The sequence below is a fragment of the Ambystoma mexicanum genome, chromosome 11, assembly GCF_040938575.1.
Source record: "Ambystoma mexicanum isolate Mex_15411 chromosome 11, UKY_AmexF1_1, whole genome shotgun sequence".
Taxonomy (NCBI): domain Eukaryota; kingdom Metazoa; phylum Chordata; class Amphibia; order Caudata; family Ambystomatidae; genus Ambystoma; species Ambystoma mexicanum.
Window position 1 is genome coordinate 388,185,121 of NC_090934.1, and position 25,658 is coordinate 388,210,778.

The 25,658-nt window shown below is 48.7% G+C and overlaps 1 protein-coding gene across 6 annotated transcripts in view; it reads left to right on the forward strand.

Annotated features, from left to right (window-relative positions):
• The window catches only part of CELF1 (CUGBP Elav-like family member 1), a 1,228,135-nt gene that overhangs the window by 750,977 nt on the left and 451,500 nt on the right, over positions 1-25,658 (forward strand). For 4 of the 6 annotated variants that reach the window (XM_069623101.1, XM_069623100.1, XM_069623103.1 and 1 more), the window contains exons 11-12: positions 1,803-1,913; positions 17,896-18,147. In XM_069623101.1, coding sequence (XP_069479202.1) covers positions 1,803-1,913; positions 17,896-18,147 — 363 coding nt within the window. The remainder of the gene's footprint in view (positions 1-1,802; positions 1,914-17,895; positions 18,148-25,658) is intronic. The other 2 variants (XM_069623105.1, XM_069623104.1) reach the window with 1 other exon arrangement.

Genomic DNA, 25,658 nt, shown 5'->3' on the forward strand with positions numbered 1-25,658 from the left:
TGAAGTCCTGAAGTCCAGCAAAAGAGCTGTGGGTGGGGGGGTCTTATAAGGTAGAATGGAATTAACACAGAAATTAGAACTTGCCCTAACAGTTCCTCGCAACTAGACTGCCTAACCCAACATCCCCTTAAACCAATCACAACACAGTGGCCGGTAGCTTTCGCAGGGGCTCACCAGACACACTTTCAACCCATGCACAACAACATTCCTACCTGACAAATACAAGAGTGAAGCCAGCAGACTTCGCTGTGGGACACCGCAATAAACTTACCCTCGCGCAGCATCCCCCCCTCCCCCTTCAACCTTGCACAAGTGAGACTAGGAATAATGAAACTAATAGATCAGGGAAGCCAGCAGCACCACAACAAACTCGCCCACGCTCACCGCCTTCTCAGACGCTCACACTAGAGAGACCATGAACAGTGAGACCACACCATGCACACTGGACAAAGATCATTCCAGCCAAACAACTCTGAAGACTACTGTACGTATAACCTTGAAGACTACGGGATGTCTACATTACACCACCTCTGTGGACAAAGGCCCGGCCAACAATCCATGCACCGTAGAATGCAGCTATGGCTATGCTTTCTGGTTTAGCATCACACTTAGCCGTCCACACTGAAACAGACGTACACCACCACCGCTGCCACTAGCATACAGCGACTACCTACGAAACACATTCTGTATAGCTGGCCACACATCAACTCTCCCAACCATAGCACTCTATCACAAACAACCAACAGCGTCCACCCATGTGCCGGACCTCTTTTGGGCTGCTTAGACGAGCCTAGCCAGCCACCCAAGTCCTAGACTGGTGAAAATGCACACATGCATCTCCTAATCTAAACTCCTTAGAATTTTTCCTGCACATTGAGGACGTTCCAACCACAAAGTACATTGAGGCTATACAAATGGGGGAAAGAGCGCTATGTAAATAACCATATACAGTACAAAACAGTAAATACCTGTAATTGTCTTTCTGATGCTTGTATCTGATAAGATTCACATGTGCCCAGCCTTCCTCCCCTCATTGGGAGTAGAAGGTACACAGACCACTTAAACCTTTTTCACTTCTCCTGTATACCTCTGGTCAGAAACCAAACATTCTGAAGAACTATGGGTACAGTACATGTCACCCTAGGGATAGTATTAGAAATGCTTCTATTTCCCTGTTTGATTTCGAAACCAAGTCATGTAATATTCTGCACCAACCACTAGATGTCAGCCTATGCAAAGCTTGTCATTCTAAGCAGATGCAAGCATTAGACTAATACAGCTACGTAATGTTTGTCTTATTGATGGTTGTGTGAGATCACCTGCTAGTTTGATTTGTCTAAATTAAATTGTGTGGACTCATTGTGGACCTCTGACCTCTCTCGCCTGAGAATATTCTCGGCTGCTCTCCACGTTTACCTTGTTTTGGCTCCCCTGAGTTAACTGTTCACTATAACTGGGGTGGCCTCCTAAACACCAGGACAGATTCTAGAAATCTGTCTTCACACTGCACCCTACCATGAGTGTTTTCGTAAGACCAAGTATGAATAAAGCCTCTCATTACTTGGCTTTGCTTTTTAGAACCAATTTACAAGGCTTTTCTCAGAAAATGCATCTTAACAGCGACAAAGTGGACTCCTTGCTAGGCATGGCACTTTGCGTTGGACGACAATTGGGATGTTCCATTCAAGCCAACATTTGTAGCATCATGGGGGTGTTTTAGGGCATGTGGTGGGAGTAGTAACAACATGGACATTGCCTTGATTTGAATGAAGGGTGCTCTAACATTCTCTTCTCCCCCACAGGCTCCAACCCAAGCTCAAGTAGTAATTCGTCTGCCAACCACATGGCGTCTCTTGGAGCACTGCAGTCACTGGCTGGAGCTGCAGGAGGCCTCAACATGGGCTCTTTAGCAGGTACACAGTTCACGATTGTAAAGGAACTTTGATGGGTGGGGCAAACTAATCCATGAAGGAGAGAAGGTTGGGTGCTTGTCAAAATACCAATTAGTGCTAAATCGGGTGAAGGTGTGCAATATTCCCCCAGTATTTGCAATATTTCCCCATTATTTGGGCATTGCCACTCCTGCTCTTGGAAATATTGCTCCAGCATTCAATGTCTTTCTAGCCAGAACACCCGATGTCCTTGCTCCTGCATTAGGCTAGATTTTCATATTTATGCTAAATCTCGCTCACCTGTGACCCCAAGCACTTTTTGCTGGACTTGTGGATTATTTTTCTATGTTCCTGAGTGGCAACCTTTTTTTTTTCTTTTCCCAAACTCACCCTTTCTTTTACTCTTCTCATGAGTCATTTTTATGTCTCTCCATATTTTATATTTGGATGTATACTTAGCTATAACGTTTTGGGCATTTGCATTTTATTTCTAGTATAGAGCCCTTTCTGTGCAGTTTGGCTGGAGAGGCCTTTAGGCTTGCCTTTTATTTTCTCTTGGGTTTCTTGTGTGAACTACGGTTCTCAAAGGTAGAGAGACATTTGTATCATCTCTGCATTTTATATGGGTCTTGCTTCCCCCGACTTGCTGTTAGGTGTCCAGAATAAGTCTGCATTAGGTTTTACCTACCTAGAATAACTGAAGTGTAACATTGGGTTTTGCTCTCCTTGTGCTGTTTTAGACAGACACAAAAACAGTCTTAGGTTTATACCTGCCCCAAGTTGCTGATGGCTCCTTCAAAAAGTATATTGGTTTAACTTACCTTGTTAGCTGTGTGCCATCCAAAAATAAGTGAGTTACTTTCTCAATCTGTGTTCCACTGATCTCAACCTTCTCAATCTGTGTTCCACTGATCTCAAAAGCACCTGTAATTGAATAATACATCCTTGGGTTTTACTCACCTAGTATAACTGTGTCATCTCAAAAGGAGTTAATAGGTTTTTTAATACTTTACCTACAATAAGTGTTCCACTATCCACAAAGCGTATACTGTCCAGTCGACTGACTGTGATTGGCTGCCGAGCGTCACGGTACAACTGGTAGGGTCTACTGCCCTTTAATTACTGAATGTAATTGTGAAAGTAACTATTGGTTTTTACTCCCCAAGAATAGTTGTGACCTATACTGAACGTGTATGAAATGGTTTGACTTCCTTAGAACTACTGGTAGGTGTTTCAAATAAGGTTTATGCTTTGGTCTGTGTACCTTCAAGCATAGTGTTGTGTTTTTATAATTGTGATTACATATGTATTTCCCCCAAGATTTATCTGGGCCGACTTGTATTTAAATAACCATTTATTTTTACAATACATAGTGTTTTGGTGTTTCTTTGGACCATTTGTATTTCAATTTAATTTGTTCTGCTTCTACAGCCCTCGCTCCCTCTTATGATTAACCTGACTGCTCTGTTTATGCTAACCTGAACTGGTACAGCCTTATACTAAGAGTGGAGTCTTGTACTGCCTCAGTTGAATGGTTTTACTAAACCCTTCGTTGGATTTCAGAACTGTCCTAACAGTTACCCGTCCTACTTTCAATGGCTGGTGGCAGTGGTTTTATTTTTTCTACCATTGTGCTTTTCTACCACATGCTGAACCCACAGCTGCAGTACAGCACCCATGGGTGACCATTTTGTCAAAATAGCCCCTGTCATCTTTTTTCGCCATTTTCTGTTTGAGGTCTTTCTTGCGTTTTACACAGTGCGTTGACCGGTTTGAGCCCTCAGTTTTTCTTGCATTCGGCAGGCTTCAGCCTTGAACCCTGTTAACTGCTCCAGTGGCGCTGGAAGGACAGGATGTGATGGAGGGCCCCGAAACTCCCCTGTCATTTGTCTCTAGGAATGCCTGAATGCAACTAGTCCTGATTGGCTTGCTGGCTGTCCTTTCAGGACAGCCACTCTGCTGTGTGATTGTCAGCCTAGGCTGTACATGAGTGGAAGAAACTTGCTTAAAAGGCGAGTGTTTTGGGACTACATGCAGAGTCGACCACTGGGAGAAACACCCAACGAAGAAACCATGAACAAAGCTTGCTGCAACCTTCTGGACCTTTGCATTGCACAGTGAAGCCCTTCTGCTGTGCTGAACTCCTTTTTTCACCTCAACAGAGAAGCTCCGGACGGAACTTCTCCCTTTGGGTTAGTGGGACCAACTAACCCCGAGACTAACTCCACTGGACCACCCTCACCGACTGTCTGTGCTGCTTCGTTGCTGTGAAAGCCCAATGCAAGGGGCTGAGTGCAACAGCAACATCAGAACAAATCTGGCTAGAAGTTCCAGTAGACTACTAAGGACCATCCAGAAGCAGGACCTCCAGATCCAGAGTCCCCTCACCAGAGTGCAGGACTGAGGGTGCAAAGAGTCCAACCAGTATTGAAGACTGCTGTTTGCTAAGCGCTGAAACTGAAGTGCTGCTGAACCGAAAAGAACCCATAGCTGCCGACTACCTCCCAAGTACTGCCGCAGGAGCCCTCCAGACGTCCTCCCTCTTGTCCCCACGACTGAGGCTCAGGAACAAGTGTCTGCACCGCTGTAGCAAGACAGGACTGTTTAGGCTTGGGGTACTTAACTTATTGCCATTTAGCCGTGCTCTGCTCAGTTGGGAATTGCATGGCTTACGTTTTAGAGTTGATTCCAACTCTCTTCTCACAGGCTTAACAGCTTGTGACCCTACAAGTGATTTTTCAAACAAATTCTCTAACTTTGTACAAGACTTTTGTTAGGGATAATTCTCAGAATTGTGCGAATTCCTGTCTACCTTAGAGACCCCCAGCACTTCTGCTTCAAATTCTAACCTGGAGAGAGCGAGACCTTTTTCCTCACTCTCGTATTTTTCTGTGATTTGGACTGTTTCTTTTGTCTTTGTAGTCTGACAAACTCCATAGGCATCATCTTTACATTGCGACACACAGCACCTTCAGTGCAGTGGCACAGGGAGGTCTCTTAGATTTCCCAAAGGTATAAATAGCTTCTGGTAGGCAAGATTGTGTGCATTATCCTTTTGAAGAATACAGCAAAGTTAACCTCCTGGCAATCGAAAACCAACCTTTGTACAAGTCTGTACTACTCAGGTTGGCAGTGTGGCTAAGCAGGCTTATCTCAAGAGGGGTCAATGTAAGCAGTAGGGTTCTAACACAGTTTCACATTGACAGTTATTCAAATAAACACATAAACTGAAGGCTTCTTGATTAAACAATTAATTTAAGTTATATAAGCCTTCTTCAGAAGGGAGCAAAACATGTAACAATTATAATATACTTCAAAACACACTTAGTTTCTCTAAATCAGATGATACCCATTGGGGATGGCACTCACACACGCACACTCCCTACACCCTCAGGTGACTTAAATAGCTAGGACACTGTGGACATCGATTTATCACTGGTACATTAAGAGCAATGCCGAGTTTGGTGTGAAGGTTAGATCTGGGGATAAAACAAAAGTTAACAAATAATTCATAAACTGCAAGTACTTTTAAAACCTTCCAATGTCAAGTAAATTCAACCCTCTCACAAAAGTTGAGGATGGCATTGTAAGAAGTAATCCCTCTACTAACACAGGGATTACATGTCAACATGAAAAACGCATAATTTCATATTTCAATGCTGCCAGCGCACACAGTACATAACGTTCATGATAGAGAACAATCAATCCGTTCAAGATCCTTCCCTTCGCCATTGCCTCAGGCCCAAGGTTGTTTACAAAGGTGCTGGTGGTAGTAGTGGCTCACCTGTGCAGGCAGTCCATTCTTACCTCGACGAGTGGCTAATAACAGGCGACTTGTATGGAATATGCCTATCAAATACCCGAAGACAGTAGATCTACTCTTCAGTCTGGAATTCTAAATCAACGAGAAAAACTCCAGCCTAGACCCCACCAAGTCAAACAATTTCTGGGGGCTCTAATTCAGACAGACTGCCTCGTCGTTCCCTCCAACGAGAGGATTCAAAACTTGCTGTTCCTGATCCTTCATTATGTAGTCAAATCGCAAGGTGACTGTACGCAAAGCCATGTGACTGTTTGGGAAGATGGTCTCCTGCACTTACTTAGTCCCACTCGCAAGGTTGCGCATGCGCCCCATGCAAGAGTGGCTTAACAGCTAATAATGTCAGGCCAGCGGATAATGGCCCGATCTAATGGTTCTCTATGCAGCCCTTGTTCTCTCTGCAGTGGTGGTCGAGCGAAAGCCTCTTACAGGGGAAGACATTCACCATCCCTGCCGTACCAGCCATTCTCACCAAGGACTCATCTCGCACGAGGTGGGCAGCTCACCTCCATCACACGGCGCACTGCGTTTGGTCCCCAGCAGTATCATCCTACCACATAAGCCTGTTGGTATTGTTAGCAGTGTTCAAAGCCTGAAGGCGTTTCAAACACAATTACGGGGGAAAATAGTACCAGTCCTCACATACAGCACCACAGCCATGTATTACCTTGACAAACGGGGGTGCACACACTCTCCAGGTCTATCCAAGCTGTCCCAAGAACATATGGCAGTGGGCTCTCAAACACAAGATGTTCCTACTGTCTCAACACGTTCCTGGGGAACTCAATCTTCTGGCAGACTTGCTCAGCAGAGACCTCCCACTACCCAAAGAGCACGAATGGCGATTATACAAAGACATTGTCTCCAACGTCTTCGCAGAATGCGCTTCCCAGAGATCGACTTGTTTGCAACTCTAGAGAATGCAGAATGTCCAGACTATGCCTCTAGGTACCCCCAGAACTGCTCCAAGGGAAACGGTCACTGGAGAGAACATGGTCAGGGAAAACTGTCTACGCTCCCCCCAGCCCTTAGACCCCCACCTCCCCTTAACAAGATGCATCAGGAATCAGTCGCAATGTGTGCCCACCAACCATGGTTATCCCGTCTGATGCCAATGTTACTCTCCTCCGATGAATCTACCTTGCCCATACAACATGCTATCACAAGACCTAGGGGAGACACTCCATCCATGCCCGCAAACACTCAACTTAGCGGCCTGGCTCCTGAAGTCAGAGTTCGGGCACCTCAAACTTCCTCAGAGCTGCATGGACATACTTGGAGAAGCAAGAAAGCCTAACACGAGAAATTGATACTCCACTAAATGGAAACGCTTCGTTATATGGTGCAATTCCAAAAGCATCAATTCCCATAGACTGTTCCCCAACACATATTGTCTTATACCCAACTCATCTACTTGACTCAGTTCTCACCCAAGGTTTGCGCCTAAAGTAATTTCAAAAGTCCATGTGAACCAATTGAAATAACCACCTTCTTCCAGAACCCCATTAACGTGGCAGAAAGAAGCCTACACGAACCTGATGTGTGCAGGGCAGTCGTCTATTATCTGGAAAAAATAAAACCACTAAGGAAAACAAATAGGTTTTTCGTTTCAGTGGCGGCTGGTAGAGAAGGGGACCCTGACTCTAAGTCGGCCATCTCAGTGGATTGTAAATTTCATCGTACTCTGCTACACTCTTGCAAGAGAGAACTGCCCTTCAAGCCTAGAGCACACTCTACACGAGGCAGTGGGGCATCCATAGCATTCATTGCAAATGTTCCTCTCGAGTCCATGTGTAAAGCGGCAACCTGGAGCTCTATACACACCTTTACCAAACACTAATACCTAGATACTGATTCTCAGGTGGGACAAGCAGTACTAAGACATCTCTTTACTGCTGCTCCTTCTCACATCCCACCATCAACTCTGTACTGCTTGCTAGTCTATGAAAAGCATGGGATTCTAAACAGGTTCAAAAGCATCAGAAGACATGCATTACTTACCGTAATAGCATTTCTGATGATTTCATCTGCTTAGATTCACATGCACCCACTCTTCCTCCGTCTCGGTGTAAACGGAACATGGACTTCTCCAGCATGGGGTCTGGCATGGACATGCTCATGAATAGTGCCCGTCAGGCCAGAAATCCTCAGTAAAGAAAAAAATCAGTTTCACTTCTGAACTGTCTCCTAACAACCAATCACTGGTCTCTGGGTCATACTGCCCCCAGTCAACGACTGCCCTCTACCTAAGCCCCTCCTCTGACAGCCATCTTCAGATTTTTACCGCTCGTTCAAGTGTTGGAAGTCCTCGTGCTATAGCTCTTAAGCTTTTACTGCGTTTTGCATTTTTCGAAGAGTTCTTCTCTATTTTTCAGTCAATCGAGCCTTCAGCTCCATCTGTCCATCTTCCAACTAACGGGGACCCATTTTCGCATTCTTCAGCTCTCCTCCAGGGCGTTTTTTCATTGAGTTTCTTCTTGGAGGATTCCACAAGCTTCTTCAAGGCCTACCCCGCGTGGAGATGGCAGAGGAGAAGGAAGACTCAGCGCCTCTGTTCAGGATTTGTCCAGGAAACGGCCTACGGAACATCTACTTGGCCGATGGGCATTCTGTGTGCATCTACTACCTGCATTCAGACCAAATGCATGTGAAGGATGACTGTGTGTTTTGCCAGGAGATGGTCCCCCGCACCACAAAGTGCGGGCGCCTCACCAAGTGGGTCCAGGCCAAGGACCCTGCTATGGGTGAGTCCCGGCAGCATGCCTCCCCCAGCAACAAGAAGAAATCTGAGCGGTCTTCTAAGACCTTTCAGGGCACCCCGACGACAGGGGCCCAACATAAGGCCAAGCACTGCGAGTCCACCGGCACCAAGAGCGCCGTTGCGATGCGCTCCCGGCAGCCAGGGCAAGCACAGCCTCTCCGGCACCCTCAACTACGAACCAACACTCTGGTTTGGCGAAGAAGAGGAAGTCGGACCACCCGGGTAAGCTTCTGGAGAAGCCTCGGACAGGCCAGTCATAGAAGGCCAAGGGGGAGCGGGGTGCTGATCCCCCCCCCCCCTCCCAAGGTGAAGGCCCCTAGCTCGACCAAGGTAGTGCAGGCCCAGATTCACCTGGCGAAGCCTTCCATCGAAGGCGTGGTGGCATCCCTAGCGAAGGCCGCGGGTTTCCAGGGTACCTTCTGCAAGGCGAGAGGTTCCCTGCCTGCCAGGAGGGAATTGTTTCATCCCATAGAGAAGACGCCGGAGAATGCGATGCCCATCATCTCCCCGAAACAGTCTCCCCTGGTCCAACAGAAGGGGGGGGGCATGATAGTCCTACAGGGCATGGACATCTCCTCTGTGGAGGAGCTCTCTACTCTCCAGACCATCTCGAAGCCACGGCCTATGGGAGGGACCCCCGATGAGTGCGATGTCTAGAGTGGCGACGAGACCGACGAGGAGCAGGGTGTTGAGAACCTGGAGCACCCTTGCCTCTGTCACTTCAACCTCCCCCACCTCGGCAACTACCTCAACCATGTAAGTGATTTCAACGCAGCACTCCACCTAAGTCAATGCCTAGTGTGTGATGCCCAGCTTGAACCCTTAATTATATATTTTTATATCTAAAGTTCTTTTATTTATGAATGATGTACCCTTATATCATGCCCCTCTCTTTGAATCCCCCCGGTCTCAGTGAACCAAGATGGTTTTGCAAAGTTAAGATTTATTTTATGGATTGAACAAGATACATATCACTCATTTATGAATTTTAACAATATCTAGATATCACACTTATATTTATACAATGATCACCAATGGGTGATATTACAATCAAAAATCTCTTTAATCAGTAGGAGTATGGATGAGAAGAATAATGTAGCATAGAATAAAACTTTGTGTGGGTTCAATGAAATGCAATGATAGGAAATTAATGCAGCACAGAAATAAGACTTGTGTGTTGAATCAAGTGCAATGCAATCACTCTTTCCCCCTGATACTACTCAATTCCCCCCTAATATGCAATATAGAGATGGAAGGAGAGAAAACAGGTTTCCGGAATAAACACTCTACAAATGCAGTTTCAATCCCAATCCCAATTCCCCCCAGCAAGTTTAGAGAGAAACGGGAATGATTTCAAAGCAGGTCAAATGCTTTTGAATGTGATTTTGAATGAATGTGAGAAATGCTAAAAAATGGATTTTAATTATCTAAATTGGATTCAAAACTAGTGGGAGCTGCTTTGGATAGCTTCAGGTAAACACTAGCAATGAGGATTGAATGACTAGCGGATTGGAAACTGAATTCTGAGGTCGGATGCAAAGAATGGCTATTTTACATGTGGTGAAAATGAGCCAAATGCAGATTTGCAGCAAACTTTTCAGCGCTCGAGAAACGCGATTACAGAAAAACTATAAGGAGAATGCGGTTTTGGGTTCGTTTAGAAGCCCAGGATGTTAGCTTCAATCTGACACTTAAATTTCGTTTCTAGCATGTACGGTTCGAAAGTTACAAAGAATTTAGTGGAGGTCTATTTTTCTCAAAAAGTCAAGATTTTCAAATGAAAGATACGCTTTTGAATATTACTAAGATTTTTTACACTAGGGAGTCTATGAAGCCACAAGCTACACGACAGCACAGCCACCAATCCATTGATGCCCCTGGATGGTTTCCATCCGCCGAGACGCTTGCCTTTCTTCAGTAAACATATTAGCGCAAAGATATTATCACTACAATTATCAAAGGACTATATGGGTGAGGGAAAGATTCAACAAGCCAAAAGAGATTCTATAATGCAGTTATGGAGGTTCTGGAATTGTTTTGGATTGGATTACTTAAGGCTAAGAGATTGGCTATGGACAATTCTATGCTAGATGCTCACTACTATGGTTTTGGAATAGGCCCGTTGGCATCTGGTCAAAGGGTTCTTGTAATACCGCCGAGTTCCTGGCGTCTATGGAGCCGCTGGCGACGCGGAACCTAGCTTCGTTCGCTTCGGCCACGCCCCCTATTTCCTGGTTCCCTTTTGCTGATTCCGATTGGCTAGACGCTCCGCGGCCCGGTGTTTTAACCGGCCACTTCCGGGTCACGGACGCGTTGCAACGCTTCCGGTTTCGTCCGTAGGCTGTGCTGCTTGCTACCTGTGGCTTCGTGCTGCTCTCTCGCTTGCTGCTGGTCGGGTCCTCGTACCCTGTCTATCCTTTCTGTTATTCTTTCCGCTATACCTGTCTGCCTTTCCCTTTCTCTTTTGGTCCGCAGTATTCTCCCTTGCCCTCCTTCCATCTTGCTTCCCCTCCCACCTTCCCATCTTCCCTTACCGCTTTTTTCCTTTTCCGGTCTGTTACTCTCTCCGCTCTTCCTTCGTCTACCTTCAGCATTGCTTCTGTGACCTCCCGTGTACCAGACTCCGGCCTGTTCCCCTGGACTGCCTTTGCTTGCTGCATTAGTACTTCCTCACTTAGCCTGTGTACCAGTTCCTCGGACCTCTTAATGGACTGCCTGTGTTTTCTGAGTCTTCACTCCACGTGTTGTCTCCAGCCACTGCTACCAAATCTTACCTTATAAGAACTCCTGGTTCCACATCTCCAAGACACCCAACGATACTACAGGGGTTTTTTGTGCCTAAGGCTTTTTCCCCTCTTGGTCGATCCCGGGGGTGGTCCCCCTGTTCTCCCTTCTTGGGGAGCACGGTGGCTTCCTTCCGGGGTCGTCCCTATCTTCATAAAAAAAAGGTGTCTACTCGAAGAAAAGAAAAGAAGGGTTCTTGGAAGGAAGAAGAAGGTGAGGAGTCGGGGAGGGGGAGATTTCAGAAGCTACACTTTCGGACGAAGATATCACCGATCCCGGTGACAGTTCTGGACTGGAATTCTGCTAGCCCACCAGACAGGATTCGGGCGCTTGGTTCTGCACTCAGCACGGCACTCTGGACACTGCACGGCCTCTGGTTCTGGATCTGACGGGATGGTTCTGGGTTACAGCTCTGCTCTACTGGTTTGGATCTCTGGGTTCTAGCAAGACTTCTTGGCAAGAAAGCAGAAACGGCACGCCCGGCTGTTCTTTTTGTGAGGTTCCCCTTGGACGTCAGGTTAAAATCAGGTTGCAAGATTTTAAAGGCCAAGCTGAGAAAGGTTCAGCTTTATAATTGGGCCTTCTTCTTTCAGAGTTCTGGAGTCTTGGATCTGGGTTCTCCTGCAGAGCGCTTCGCCAGTAAATCAGTTGATGGGTGAATGTCTGTCTCTATGTCCTAAACAGTCCCTATTTATGTATTTCCCAAAGTGGTGGGTAGGCTGATTATACTAAGCCCATCTTCTAGGAATCCGATTGGTCAGAGTATTTCCCCTCTCCTGATTTGAGAAGGAAATCTAGTGTCATAGTGATGCTGCAATGTACAATCCAGAGAAAAACCTCCCCTTTGTTTCTACACGGTAAACCTATTTTTCATATAAAGCATATTTACAATATCACCAACTTGCTAATACATATTCACATCAGATTTAATAGAACCCGTATCCGTCCGAGTCCCATCTTCTTCAGAGTTTTGGTTCAATATTGACAGTTTTTCGCGCTTTTGGTTGGTTACCCAGTGTCAGATCTGTACACATTTTTCCACATACATGCGCATGACATCTGGGCATAATCCTGTAAATTTTCATATTCCTAGCATTATCACAATTGCTACAACATCAAAATTTTAGTGGTCCCGTCTCCAAGTATCGCGCAGGGTTCAGAGTAGTTTCAAACTGTGAGTAGCATTTTCATATTAACCTATAAAATACAGATATTTCCAAGTTTTACAGTTTTCTATGAGTCTTTCAAAAAAGATATTTCCTTGGAGTTTAAGATGCACATTTGTCTGGTCCCGCCTCCAAGGTTGGCTGGGCCAGAGCACTCCCAGGCTTTACTTCCTTTGGCAGTTGGTTTCTGTTGACACCCGAATTTGCATTTCCTTTCAGTCAAGGGAGTCTTTTGTCTCCACTCAGAGCAACAGGCCAAAATCTCCTCCCGCCTCCATTAACAACCCAATGCCAGTTCCTGAGCAGAGAGCAGGAGGAAGAGTCCTTTGTTTGGGAGCAGCTGTGGAATGTCTTTGAAGTCCAGTGTGGCTGACATTAGTTCACTTTTAAAACACTGTTTAAAATGGTCTTTTCTAAAATACAATTTACATTTTCTACAAATATACACATAGATCTCTTAATTCCAGTCTTTTTAAAACATAGAAATTGAATTGTAGCAACCCATATTGCTTTTGATGGCAAGTCTCTTCTTTTCTACAATTTGATTTTAAGACACAAGTTTTAAACTGACAATATAGGTAAATGACAGCTTGGATACAGGCGAGCGGTTGTACTGCACCCATATCTGACATATTTTTCCCAGGCAAGCACCTTTTGAATGTGGATTTTTTATGATGAAAGGTGCTTCTGACATTGTGCTTATGGGGATTCCTTAAATAGGTTGATGGTGAACACCCCACAAGGATGTTGGATCTTCTCTGCTGTTTGGGAACCATGATTTTGCACTTCCAAAAGCCACGGAAAAACTATTTTTAAAGCACTTCTGGATTTTCCTGGCAATGCAGCACTGCCTTTTCAATAGTTTCTTTTCACTCTGCGGGCAGCCAATGATAGGTTTTGGCAGTGTGGTCTCCTGTTTTTACCACTGACATAAGCAAAATGGATTGGTGGCCTATTTTACAGCGCACTATATTCCCTGCGCACTTCTCAGATTTTTAGCGCATAGGGCTTTTTGCGGACATTCTGTTTTTGATGAAAGCAGCGCACAGTGATGTTGCAGGGCAGCCTAGTGGGTAAGAACATCCCACAACCACCAGCGGACATCTCGGTGGACATCCTCCAGGCACTTCACACCTTGTGCTCAGATTCGAATGAGGATGACTCTTCCGCTGACGGAGGACCCTGCGGCACCGGGGCAATCAGCCGCGCCCCCTACCAAGAAGAGGAGAGTTCATCCTCCACCGCCTTGTCACCCTTTGCCCCCCTCCCCCGGTGGAGGATACAGACCCAGATAAGGCAACGACTGGCATGGACAATGACTGTGGATTAGGGGACCTCCCGTCTCTGCCGTCCAGAGCCTCACCGCCTGACGAGATAGGCTTGTTCCATGCCTTGATCTCGAGGGCCTCAGATCTTTTAACTGACTCTGGAAGAAAAGTGGAGGATTTCCTGTACCAATGCTGCGAGGCAAAGAGGAAGACCGTGCTGTCAATCCCTCTGTTGGACGACATCTGGGACGAGGCACTGTCCCTTAGGAAGAACCCATCCTCTGCCCCGGCAAAGAGGGACTGGTAGGAAAAGTACAGGGTGCAGGACTCTGCACCCAAGTGCTTGAGGTCCCAGCCTTCCCTGGACTCGGTCTTGGCGATGGCGAGGAAGCAATCTTCTGGTTTTTCCGCATCAACGAGGACCTCCCCCTGACAGCGACGGGAAGAAGCTAGACGCCATGGGACGATGGGCCATCGCATCGGCAGCCATCAAGACGACCAAGGCGGGCAACGCCCTCGCCATTGTGGTGCGCTACAACAGGGAGCTCTGGTTTAAGATCGCTCCCCTCATGGACTACCTTCCCGATGACCAGAGCGGATGAGTTGGAGATCCTGCAGGAGGGTGAGGTGGCATCGGACCTTGCCATTAGTGGCCACAGGATTCCGCCATATGGGTAACAGCTTTTGCCTTCGTCGGCGAGGATGGTTGAAGGCACACCAACTTTAGCCAGGAGGTGCAGTCGAGGGCATTAAACATGCCCTTCGGGGATAATTTGTTTGGAAATACCGTAGATGAGTCCCTATAAGTCATCAAGTCAGATACCGAGATAGTTCGTGCCTTGAGCTTGCAACAGCGATGGCCGTCCTTTTGGACTTCGAGAGGCAAATCCCAAGGCTCCTTCAAGGGCTTCGTTGGAAGCTCATCGGCTTACCGTCAACCATCCCGCTCTTCGACCCAGGAGGCCTAAAGGGGCCGCAGCAAGTCCGGAGGAGGTTGTCAAGTCCTCAAAAATCCAGCAAAGTTGCTTGGGGTCTCTAAGGTGAAGAGAATTCGCTTTGAGAGCAAGATCTCTCTCGACAAGGATTTCCGTCGAGCGATTCGGTGGTGGGGAGTCCGCATCTGTCGGCGGGCAGAGATTTCCAGACCCCACCTCATCAGGAAACTGTCACGACGGACGTCTCCCTGGAAGGATGGGGCGCGCACACAGGTCTCCACGCAAGAGGCATGTGGCTACCGGAGGAGAAGTCGTTGCATATCAACGTTCTGGAGCTACGGGCAGTGTTTTGGGCCCTCGAGTCTTTCCTTCTGTCCCTCAAGGGCAAGGTGATACGGGTCTTCACGGACACCACCACGATGTTCTACATCCGGAAGCAAGGGGGCACCAGATCCCCAGCACTCTCCAGAGAGGCGCAGGACCTATGGCACTGGGCCATTGCCCGGGGGATGTTTCTCGCCCCGTTTCATCTGGCAGGAGTGAAGAACACCATCGCCGTTTCCCTCAGCAGGTAGCTGCGCTCTTGCCACAAGTGGGAGCTTCGGCAGGACCAAGTGGATCTTCTGTTCCGATGATGGGGCAATCCCCACATTGATCTGTTTGCGGCGGCGACGAACACCAAGTGCCGGAGGTTCGCCAGCAGGTTTCCCCAGCCGGGGAGCATGGGGGACGCATTCTCATTCCCCTGGGACAGCCTGTTTCTGTATGCGTTCCCTCTGTTGCTTCTGCGATTAGTCAATCAACTCAGACGTTCCCGGTGCAGGATGATCCTCATCGCACCGGCGTGGCCGAGACCGATATGGTTCCCGAACCTTCTGGACTGGTCAGTGTCCCCTCCAGTCAAGCTTCCGGTGGTCGTAGATCTTCTCGCCAAAGGAGGCGTGATCCTGCATCACAACCCAGGGTCGCTGAACTAGCAGGCTTGGCTCCTGCAGCGCCAGAGTTTGGAGGATGCGATAGCCTGCCGGATTGCAAGGAGGTTCTTGCCAAGGCCAGGGCTTAGTCTACACTGATATGCTACGGTCATAGGTGGAAGAGGTTTGCAGTCCGGTGCCGTGCACAAATCGATCCTCTACGGATTACGGCTCCAGAGGTGCTGACGTATTTGATGTCGTTGGCCAAAGCGGGGCTGGCGCATGCTTCCATCAAGGTTCATCTGTCGGCTATTTCCTGCTACACCAGAACTCCGGGACGGTCGTCGCTGTGGTCACACCGGTTGATTAAGAAGTTCATCAAAGTACTTTTCAGTTAGTTCCTGCCGGTGAAGGCTCCGGCCCAGGCGTGGGAGCGCAATGTGGTGCTGAGTAGGTTCATGAGCCCTCCTTTCGAGCCTATGCATTCTGCACCACTGACATTTGTCGTGGAAAAAGGCGTTTCTTGTGGCCATCACCTTTGCATGACGAGTGGGAGAGATCCAGGCCCTCTCTTGTAAGCCACCTTACTTGACATTCCACGAGACGAGGGTGGTGCTATGGATGCACCCCTCCTGCATGCCCATGGTGCTGTCGGACTATCATCTAAGCAAGCCCTTGGTTTCACCTGTATTCTTCCCGACACCTTTGTTGCTGGCTGAGAGGACTTTGCACTCGCTGGATGTGGCTAGAGCGCTGAAGTTCTACGTGGACTGCACAAAGAGTTTTCGAAGATGTCACAACTGTTCATGAACTTTGGACCTGTGAAGCAAGGGAAGGCTCTCTCCAAGGCGTCCATTTCCAGGTGGCTCTCGGCTGCATCACCCATTGACACCGGTTGGCAAACCGACCGTTGCCTGGCCATCCACGAGCCCATTTGACCAGAGCGATCGCTGCAACTACAGCGTTCCTGTCTGGTGTGCCCCTGCTGGACATCTGCAGGGCTGCTACGTGGAGGTTGACACACATCTTCACGAAGTTCTACTGCGTCGACAGGGATTCCAGGGAGGAGTCCAGGGTCGGCCAAGCAGTGCTGCGCAACCTGTTAGCTTGAAGGTGAGCCTGGTGAGGCGGTAAGAGATGTTTAATGTTGAGCCTTGCCACCTCCCGTGGTTGTGCATGTGTGTACTGCTATGTATTCTATATTCATGAGCATGTAAATCCATGCCAGACCCCATGCTGAGAAGGAACAAGTTACTTACCTATTACTGTTGGACTCCAGGGTCTGGCATGGATTCACATGCGAACCCTCCCGCCTACCCCTCTGCGGCTCTTCTCTTGGTCCTACTGCCACAATGTGCTACCAAATCTGAAGATGGCTGCCAGAGGAGGGGCATAGGTAGAGGGCAGTCATTGGCTGAGGGCAGTATGACGTAGAGACCAGTGATTGGTTGTTAGGAGAAAGACAGTTCAGAAGTGAAACTGCAACTGATTTTTTTTTCTTTACTGAGGATTCCCGGCCTGACGATGGGGAATATTCATGAGCAGGTGAATCCATGCCAGACCCAAGCTGGAGAAAAGTTACAGGAAAGTACCTTCATCCTTCTTACTACTTTCTCTCTATCTGTAATCGCGATAGTCCTAAGGCTCCCTCACGGCAGAAAAAAACGCAACTAGAGGCACCTCGATGCGTGAGATTTTGGGTACACTACACATCACGTTGGGGATAGTGTTACAAGAACACCCATGTCGACTTCCCCTTTCGATCCTCGAAAGACAAGATGCAATACTCCACGATTACCACTAGATGTACTATATGCAAAGCATGCAAATTTAATCGTATACAATAATCAGAAATGCTATTACAGTAAGTAATTCATGTCCTATATAATCCATTATTTTTTCAATACTTCAGTGTATAAGTGTTGCTTTGGACCATATGTGTGCTACATGTTCTTTGTACCGTCCTACAGCCCTCTCTCCCTCCTAAAATAAGCCTGACTGCTCTGCCATAGCTATCGCTACTTTGAGTAGTACAGCCTTATATGTTTTATAAAGTTACTTTGGGTGGTTTTCAGAAAAACTGTCCTAACGTCTTTCCCATACTATTATTACTCCAGTGTCTGAGAAGTATCCCTCCTGCTCGTTTTCTATATTGTCCAGTGTCAATCTTGACCGCAGATGCACTGCCGTTCGCATCTCCCAGCCAAAGTATTGTAGATCAGTCTTCGTTTTGCTCTTGCTGGTTTACTGACATGTGGACGTTAGTTATATGCTGTATCTGTGGGATACAAATATTTTGTGACGCATGTGCTGAGTGACTGCAGTGCTGATCCTAGTTCTTGGTTTTCTTTTCAGGAATGGCCGCCCTGAATGGTGGGCTCGGCAGTAGCGGCCTCTCCAATGGCACAGGCAGTACCATGGAGGCACTGTCTCAGGCCTACTCTGGCATCCAGCAGTATGCTGCTGCTGCCTTACCCTCACTTTATAGCCAGTCCTTGCTCTCTCATCAGGGTCTCGGGGCAGCAGCAGGGAGCCAGAAGGAAGGTAGGTGGAACACGAGATTCCCTACACTCTACAGCCAGAGACGTGGAGAGGACACAGAGGCTGGTGAGGATGCTGTTTTGAAGGTTGGGGCTATGTGGGAGGTAATGCTATGCAGCAGGGCATGACCTATGGGATGGGCAGAGGATGCATTAGGAAAAATTACTTAATGGTGATTCTGGACTTCTTAATTCTTTCTCTCTCCTTTACAATTTTTGCGGTTGGCCTGCACTGCAGGTTTGCTGGAGTAAAATGTAAATCCAAAAGAATGCTGCTGCTCTCTTGTACTCTAAAGTCCCATCCCATTTTCTTCATACTCGTGGGACGTCCTCGGGACAGGGACTGAGCTTGTTGCAACGCTGCATCCGATGGAAACTCTCCAATAAGTATCAGCATGGGTGCATGTTAAGGTATTTCTTTTGTAGCACCCTTTGGTGAGGATGCTACAACTAACTCTAGGGAGAAAGCTAAAACACCTGACAAAGCGAAGCCAATTCTCTCAAACCTGGGCAGCGTGGTTTGGAAAGATTTCTCTTTATTGCACGTTTCCTTCCATTTTAATGGACCCCCACATATTTTGCTTTTATTTTCTTATACTGACCTGTACTTTTTACAGTACAGTGAAGCTACACTGTGTTTTGCTAATCTGTTATGGGAAAACTGACATGTTCTTCAGGCTGTCAGTACTGGGAGACATTGATTACCTTGGTCTAGTTACTTTGTTACTACTTTTTATAACTTATCACTTGTGGTAATTTATCATTGTGCAATGCATCTTACAATCCAATACACTTTTGTTTTTGCCCTAGACTAACACTCAAAGGATTTCAATGGATTGCTTTTCTCCCACAGATTTTTCATCATGATAGATATCCAGCTTTGCTGTTTGGAAATTCGACAGGGGCCGTAGTGGACCTCGACTGTTAAGTAGAATTCTCAGCAATGTGCTAATTCCCTTCACCTTAGAGACCCCCAGGAACTTTGCTGGATTTTGAGGACTTGATTTTTTTAACCCTGAGATTGTGACACCCTTTCTCCCACTCATGTATTTTAATGTGAATTAGACTCCACAACCAAAAGAAACAGAGGTATGACAAACTCCATAGGCACTATCTTTTACATTGTCACACAGCACCTTCAGTGCAGGGACACAGGGAAGTCTTCCAAATTTCCCAAAGGGTTAAATACCTTCTCTGGGATAGACTGTTTCCCAGAGCAGTAAAGTGAAATTGACTTTACTTACCATTGTAACTTGCTAGACCCAGCACACACTCTTACAATAGAGTGCTGGAGGGGTTACTAAGTATCCCCTTTGTCTAGCTTCTCATGTAACATTTTTGCTACCCTTTTCTCATTGTATGGCTGCTGGCAGTGGTTTTGTTTTAAACTACCATGGTTTGCTTTTACCGCAGACTGTGTTCACAGCTTCTGTAAAGCAACCGCAGGAGCCGTCTTTGTCAAAATGGCGCTCCGAGCCTTCTTTGTGAAAGGGTCCTTCTTGAGATTTTCTCTGAGAGCCAAACCAGGTTTGGTCTTTGTTCATTTTGCCTTTTGTGGGCTTCAGGAGTGAAACCCGCCTCTGGCTCCAGGGTGTCTGGGGTAGGCTGGGAAGTGAGGGAGGTGCCCAAAACTCCCTGTGCTTAGTCTCCTAGGAGACCCAAATGTGCTCTGTGGTGATTGGGTGGCTGACTGTCTGGCAAGGACAGCCACCCTGCTGGGTGATTGACGGCTATGCTGGAATGAATGGGAGAGAACTGAATAAAAGGCGAGTCCTTTGGCTTGGAAGGCAGAGTCGACCACTGGACGAAGGAACCAAAGAAGAGCTTGAAGAGGATGCCTGCTGCAACTCCTGGATCGTTGGTTTGCCCAGTGAAGCCCTGATGTGCTGAAACGCCAAGTTCACATTGACAGAGAAGCCCCTGCGAGGACGACTTCTCCCTTTGATTTGGTGGGACCAATCCTCTCCAAAGTAAGCCACCTGGACATCCATCTCGGAGCTGGTTGAATTTCCAGAGTTGCTGCTGGAAACCATATAGCCAGGGAGAGGAACACCAGATTGTGTGCGTTGCTTTTAAGCTGGCCTAGAGCTTTTGGGAGATCTTCCGGACTCCCAAGAAGCAAGACTGACTAAGCCTGAGCCCTCTCAACAGAGTGCGGGACCCCCAGTAGCAAGGAAAGTCCATCTCAACAGCCAGGAACCAGTGTTGCTATTTGCGGTAGACGCGAGGCGCTGAAACACTGACCATCACTGAAAGTGAAGTTTGCTGGTTGCAAGTTATGACCGTGCCAGTGCATTGCAGGAGCCCCCCCGACGTCCTCCCTCTTATCCCCACGGCTAAGGCCCAGGAACGGTGAGAGCTGCACAGGAACAGAGCTGCATCTTTTCTTCATTTCTAAGGTACTGTAAAACAGGCTAAAGAGAACCTGTCTCTTACTGTAGAGTTGCTTTGAAACTTCTACAACTCACAAGTCTAATCAGTTTGTGGCCCTACATTTGATTCTTCTTTTCATCAAAGACTCCTAAGAACTTGTGCAAAGGATTTTCCATTTACTTACCAGTAGTGCTTCATCCTATACAAGATTGTTGCCCATTGACTTTGGCTTAGCCTATTGAATCGTATGACTCTTCTTGATATGATATGATTGTTTATTTATATAGCGCCTATACACAATGTGGTTCAAAGCGCTTCAAGGGAGGGAACAAGGGAAAATACAACCACATTCTTACAGGCCATGAACAGTAAGGATGTGAAATTAACTATCGTACTAGGCCTGACGACATTTCAGATAGTGCAAGAGCTAAGACATAGATAAGGAAGGGAGGGGGAGAGTGGGAAGGAAATGGAAACAGACAGGCGACTACCGTACTAGGCCTGACGACATTTCAGATAGTGCTGGAGGGGTGCTGGGTAGGAAAAAAAAAGTAATGTGAGGGTGGAGGAAACGGACGAGGTTGCTATCATATTAGGTCCAGGGACAATTCTGATAGAGTAAGTGCATAAAAGAAGGTAAGGGGAGGAGATAGGAAAAGGGAGAAGGGAAAGGAGGAAAGAAAAGAGTAAGCAGTCAAAAAAAGAGTGGAGAAGCAAGAGTGAAGAGGAATACAATTGCAGAAGTCAGTAGTAACACATAATGTTGCAAGCCAGGATACAAGATGAAGATGGGAACAGCATGGTTCAGGGCCACCATGAGTACAAGATGCAAAGGAAGACCAGCATGAGAGTTGAGAAACAGTGACGGACCGTGAATGAATGAAGTCCATAAAAGTCAAATCCAGCATTGGCCACAAGATAGTGATGGTGAAGGAAGGCACCAGGTGGGCGGGGCTTGCTAAGTGGTGAAAAAGAGCAGCAGGCAGGAAGGTACCAGGTGGACGGGGCTTAGGCCAGGTGACCTAGATCCACTTGCACCTGCTCCCCATCTTGGGGGATCTAAAAGTGTTTGCCTACTTAAGACTATTTGTGATCTCTTGTTGGTCTAATAACCTTTGCCTTTTACCAATTTCTAAAAGTTTTCTGAATGCCAACAGTAAGATATTAATGTCCCCAGCACCCTAGTTAATGAAGTCCTTTGGGTGTAGTTTTAGTTTAGTTTCTTTATTTGCACCGCCTGCCGAACCCTGAGGTAACTGGGCGCCAGAGACTTGGGGTACCAAAAGGGTATTTACTGATTTTGAAACTCAGTGTACAGTATTTAAGTGTATTTGTGTGTTTCTCCAGCATGGGTCTGGCATGGATTCACATGCTCATGAATATTCCCTGTCAGGCTGGGAATCCTCGGTAATGAAAAAATCAGTTTGTTTCGTTTTTGAACTACTAGTAACCAATCACTGGTCTCTGGGTCTTACTGCCCTCAACCAATGACTGCCCTCTACCGAAGCCCCTCCTCTGGCAGCCATCTTCAGATTTTTACTGCACGTTCAAGTGTTGGGAGTCCTCGTGCTATATCTCGAGCTTTTTCTGTCAATCAAGCCTCAAGCTGCACCAATTCTACTTCCAATCAACGTGGACCCGTTTCGGAATTCTTCTACGCCATTCGAGGGTGAATTTTCATTGCATTTTCACTTCTTGGTGGATTCCGGAAGATCTTTGAGGCCTACCCCGCATGGACATGGCCCGGGACAAAGGAAACACGACGCATGTTGGATCGAAGCTGTTCATGAGCTGCCCTGGATGCGGATTACAGAGTGTTTTCAAGGAAGATGAGTACTCCCGGTGCCTCTACTGCCTTAACAACAAATCGGATGTGCAGAAGGACTGTGCGTTTTGTAAGAGCATGTCCAAACGGACAATGCAGGATCATCGTGTTCGACCCACCTACTGGCTGGAGGGGAAGAGCCCAGCAGCAGGTGAGAAGTCGACTGAGTGGTCTTGTAAAACCTTTGAGGGCTCTCCGGCGATGGGGGCCCAACAAAAGGCAAAGCTCCGCAGGCACCGGGAGCTCTGATGGTTCGGACTCCTTGGCTGCCAGGCAGGGCACGATATCGCAGACGCCATCATCCACGAGCCAACGCTCTGGCTCGGTGAAGAGGAAGTCTGACAACCCGGGTAAGCTACGGGAGAAGCCCCGGTCGATCCTGACGGCGACAGCTGAGGGGAAAGCGAGGCAACGACCCTCCTCCTAAGGTGAAGGCCCCCCGCGCGGCCAAGGTCACGAAGGCCCTGATTCACCCGGCGAAGGCCTTCATCGAAGGAGTCGTGGCGGCCCTGGCGAAGTCTGTGGAGGCTACCCCAGTGGAGATGACTGCCGGACCCAGAGTTTCCCTGCCACCCTGGAGGGAATCATCTTTTCAGCCTATCGAGAAGACCCCTTGCGAAACCCCGGGAGGAGAAAGAGGGGGGGGGGGGCACGGTCCCATTACGGACACAGATACCACCTACGAAGATGAGCTGGCTGCCGTCGCAAAGATCCTGCACAAGAAGTTTGAGGAAGTCCGGTCCTACGGGAGGGATCCAGACAAGGCGGATGTAGAGAGCAACGGTGGAGCCGCGGGCTGTGGCCGTGGAGGAGACGAGCCACGGGCTGTGGAGGAGACGGAGGACCTCACACCCTAGCCGTTGCTCCCGTCGCAACCGATGCCTAAGGACAACTCGGGAGCAATCTTGGTTATCCAGACCCTTTGTACAGAGAAGGACAAGGTTGCCCTTACCCCCAGCGGACAATCCAGCGGCGCCTGGACCGTCGGGAAGCCCACTAAACAAGCGCAGGCGAATCCACCCCCCCCCCCCTGCTTTCCAGCATTCACCTCCTTCCCCTCCACCGAGAGATGAGACTGGAACGGAGACGGCAACGACTGGGAGGGACGACTACGGTGGTGATGACGGGACGGATCTCCCATCACCCCCTGCCCGGGCCTCCCCGTCCAACAAAATTGGCTCCTTTTACACCATGATCGCCCGGGCATCAGAGCTTTTCCCGCTTTGTCCCGAAGAACAGAAGGAAGGTTTCCTCTACCAACGACGGGAGGTCAAGAGGAAGACTGTCCTCACAGTACCGTTTCTGGGGAACATCTGGGACGAAGGACTGTCGTTGCTCAAGAACCCGTCCACGGCTCCTGCATAGAGGGACCGGTATGAAAAGTAGTACTGGGGTCCCAGATTCCACCCCAATGTGCCTTGGAGCTCAGCTGTCCCCGGATTCAGTGGCTGACAATCAAAGCGGCCAACACCCTCGCGACTGTGGCGTGCTATGACAGGGAGCTGTGGTTAAAGATCGCTCCACGCCTGGATTTCTTGCCAGACAAGAGAGCTGAGGCCCTTGAAATCCTACAGGAAGGAGAGGTGGCGTCAGACCACACCATCACCTTGGCCACGGACATCGCCGACACCGGATTTTGACAGATGGGCAACCGCGTTTGCGTTCGCTGACGTGGTTGGCTCAAGGCCACCGACTTCCATCAGGACGTTCAGACCAGGGCACTGGACATGCCCTTCGACGGGAACAACCTGTACATCAAGGCGGACACCGAGGCGCCCGGGTCTTGGGTTCTCATCGACTGCCGCCCTTTCGGACCCCCAGAGGCAAGTCTCAAGGTGCCTCCAAAGGATTTGGTGGCGGTTCCTAGTCGTACTGCCAAGCGGCCTGCTCATCGTCGCAGGAGGCCTACAGAGGCCGCAGCACGTCGTCATCGCCAAGGCCTCGGCGAAGCAAGATTGTACCGTCTGTGACGTCGGGCCCCCACCCAAGCACCCCAGTGGGAGGCCGGCTGGCTCGAGAAATTTATCAGCGCGTCAGAGTCAATCTTCACCGACCGTTGGCCCACGGGCACACTCTGGAATTCCAAAGAAAGTGTCCCCGTCTACCACCCGTGGCCCGGAAGGAAAACCACGTGCCACAGCTACTTCTGGAGGTACGAGCAATGCTAAAAAAGGGCGCGATGGAACTCATCCGAAGAGGCTCTGGGGCTCCGGAGTGTACATGAGTATTTCCTCGTCCAAAAGAAGACTGGCGGTTGGCGACCCATCCTGGACCTTCGTCATCTAAACAATTACATCAAGTCCCTGAAATTCCAGATGGTCATCCTTCAGCACGTGCTGGGACAGCTGGAGGAGGGCGACTTCCTATTGTCACTGGACTTGGAGGATGCCTACTTCCACATCCCCATATGCAAAGGACATCGAAAGTTCCTATGATTCTTGGTCCAGGGCGACACTACCAGTTGAAGGACCTGCCTTTCAGATTGAAGTCCGCGCCCAGGGTCTTCACCAGGTGCCTGGCACCGGTAGCGGCACGGCTGCGCCTGCAGGGCTTCCACGTTTATCCTTACCTGGACGATTGGCTCATCCGAGCAAAGTCAAGGGAACTCCCCATCGATCATACAGCGAAGACCGTCCAACTGCTCATGGATCTGGGATTCTCAATCAAGTTCACGAAATCCCACTTGGTACCGTTGCAAGACGCCCTGTTCCTGGGAGCCAGGCTCGACACAGTGGCGCGATTGGCTTCGTTGTCGGAGGAAAGGACGAAGGCCATTCTGGCCAAGGTACACCGGCTGTTGACCATGGACATGGCCAGGGTGAGGTCCATCAAGTCCCTACTCGGCATGATGTCATCGTGCATCTACCTCATGCGCCTATGCAGGTTGCGGATCCGACCACTGCAGGAGTTCCTCGATGCCCGTTGGATGCAAGCAACGGGCAGTTTCGAAGACAAGATCTCCCTCAATGAGACGTTCCGACAAACAATCCGGTGGTGGGGCAACCGCGCATCTAGCAGCGGGTATGGACTTCCAGACCCCGACACATCAGATGACGGTGGCGACGGACGCCTCCCTGGATGGATGGGGAGCGCACACCGGAGATCTCCACGCAAGAGGCATTTGGCTCTCGGAGGAGAGGTCACTAAACATCGTCTTGGATCTCCGAGCAGTGTTCTGGGCCCTCAGGTCGTTCCTCCCATCCCTCAAGGGCAAGGTGGAGAGTGTCTTCACCGACAACACCACCACGATGTTCTACATCCGGAAGCAGGGGGGCACCAGATCCCCAGCCCTATCTAAGGAAGCGCAGGATCTGTGGAACTGGGCCATGGCCCAGGGGATGTTGCTGGTACCCTTCCACCTTGCAGGAGTAAAGAACACT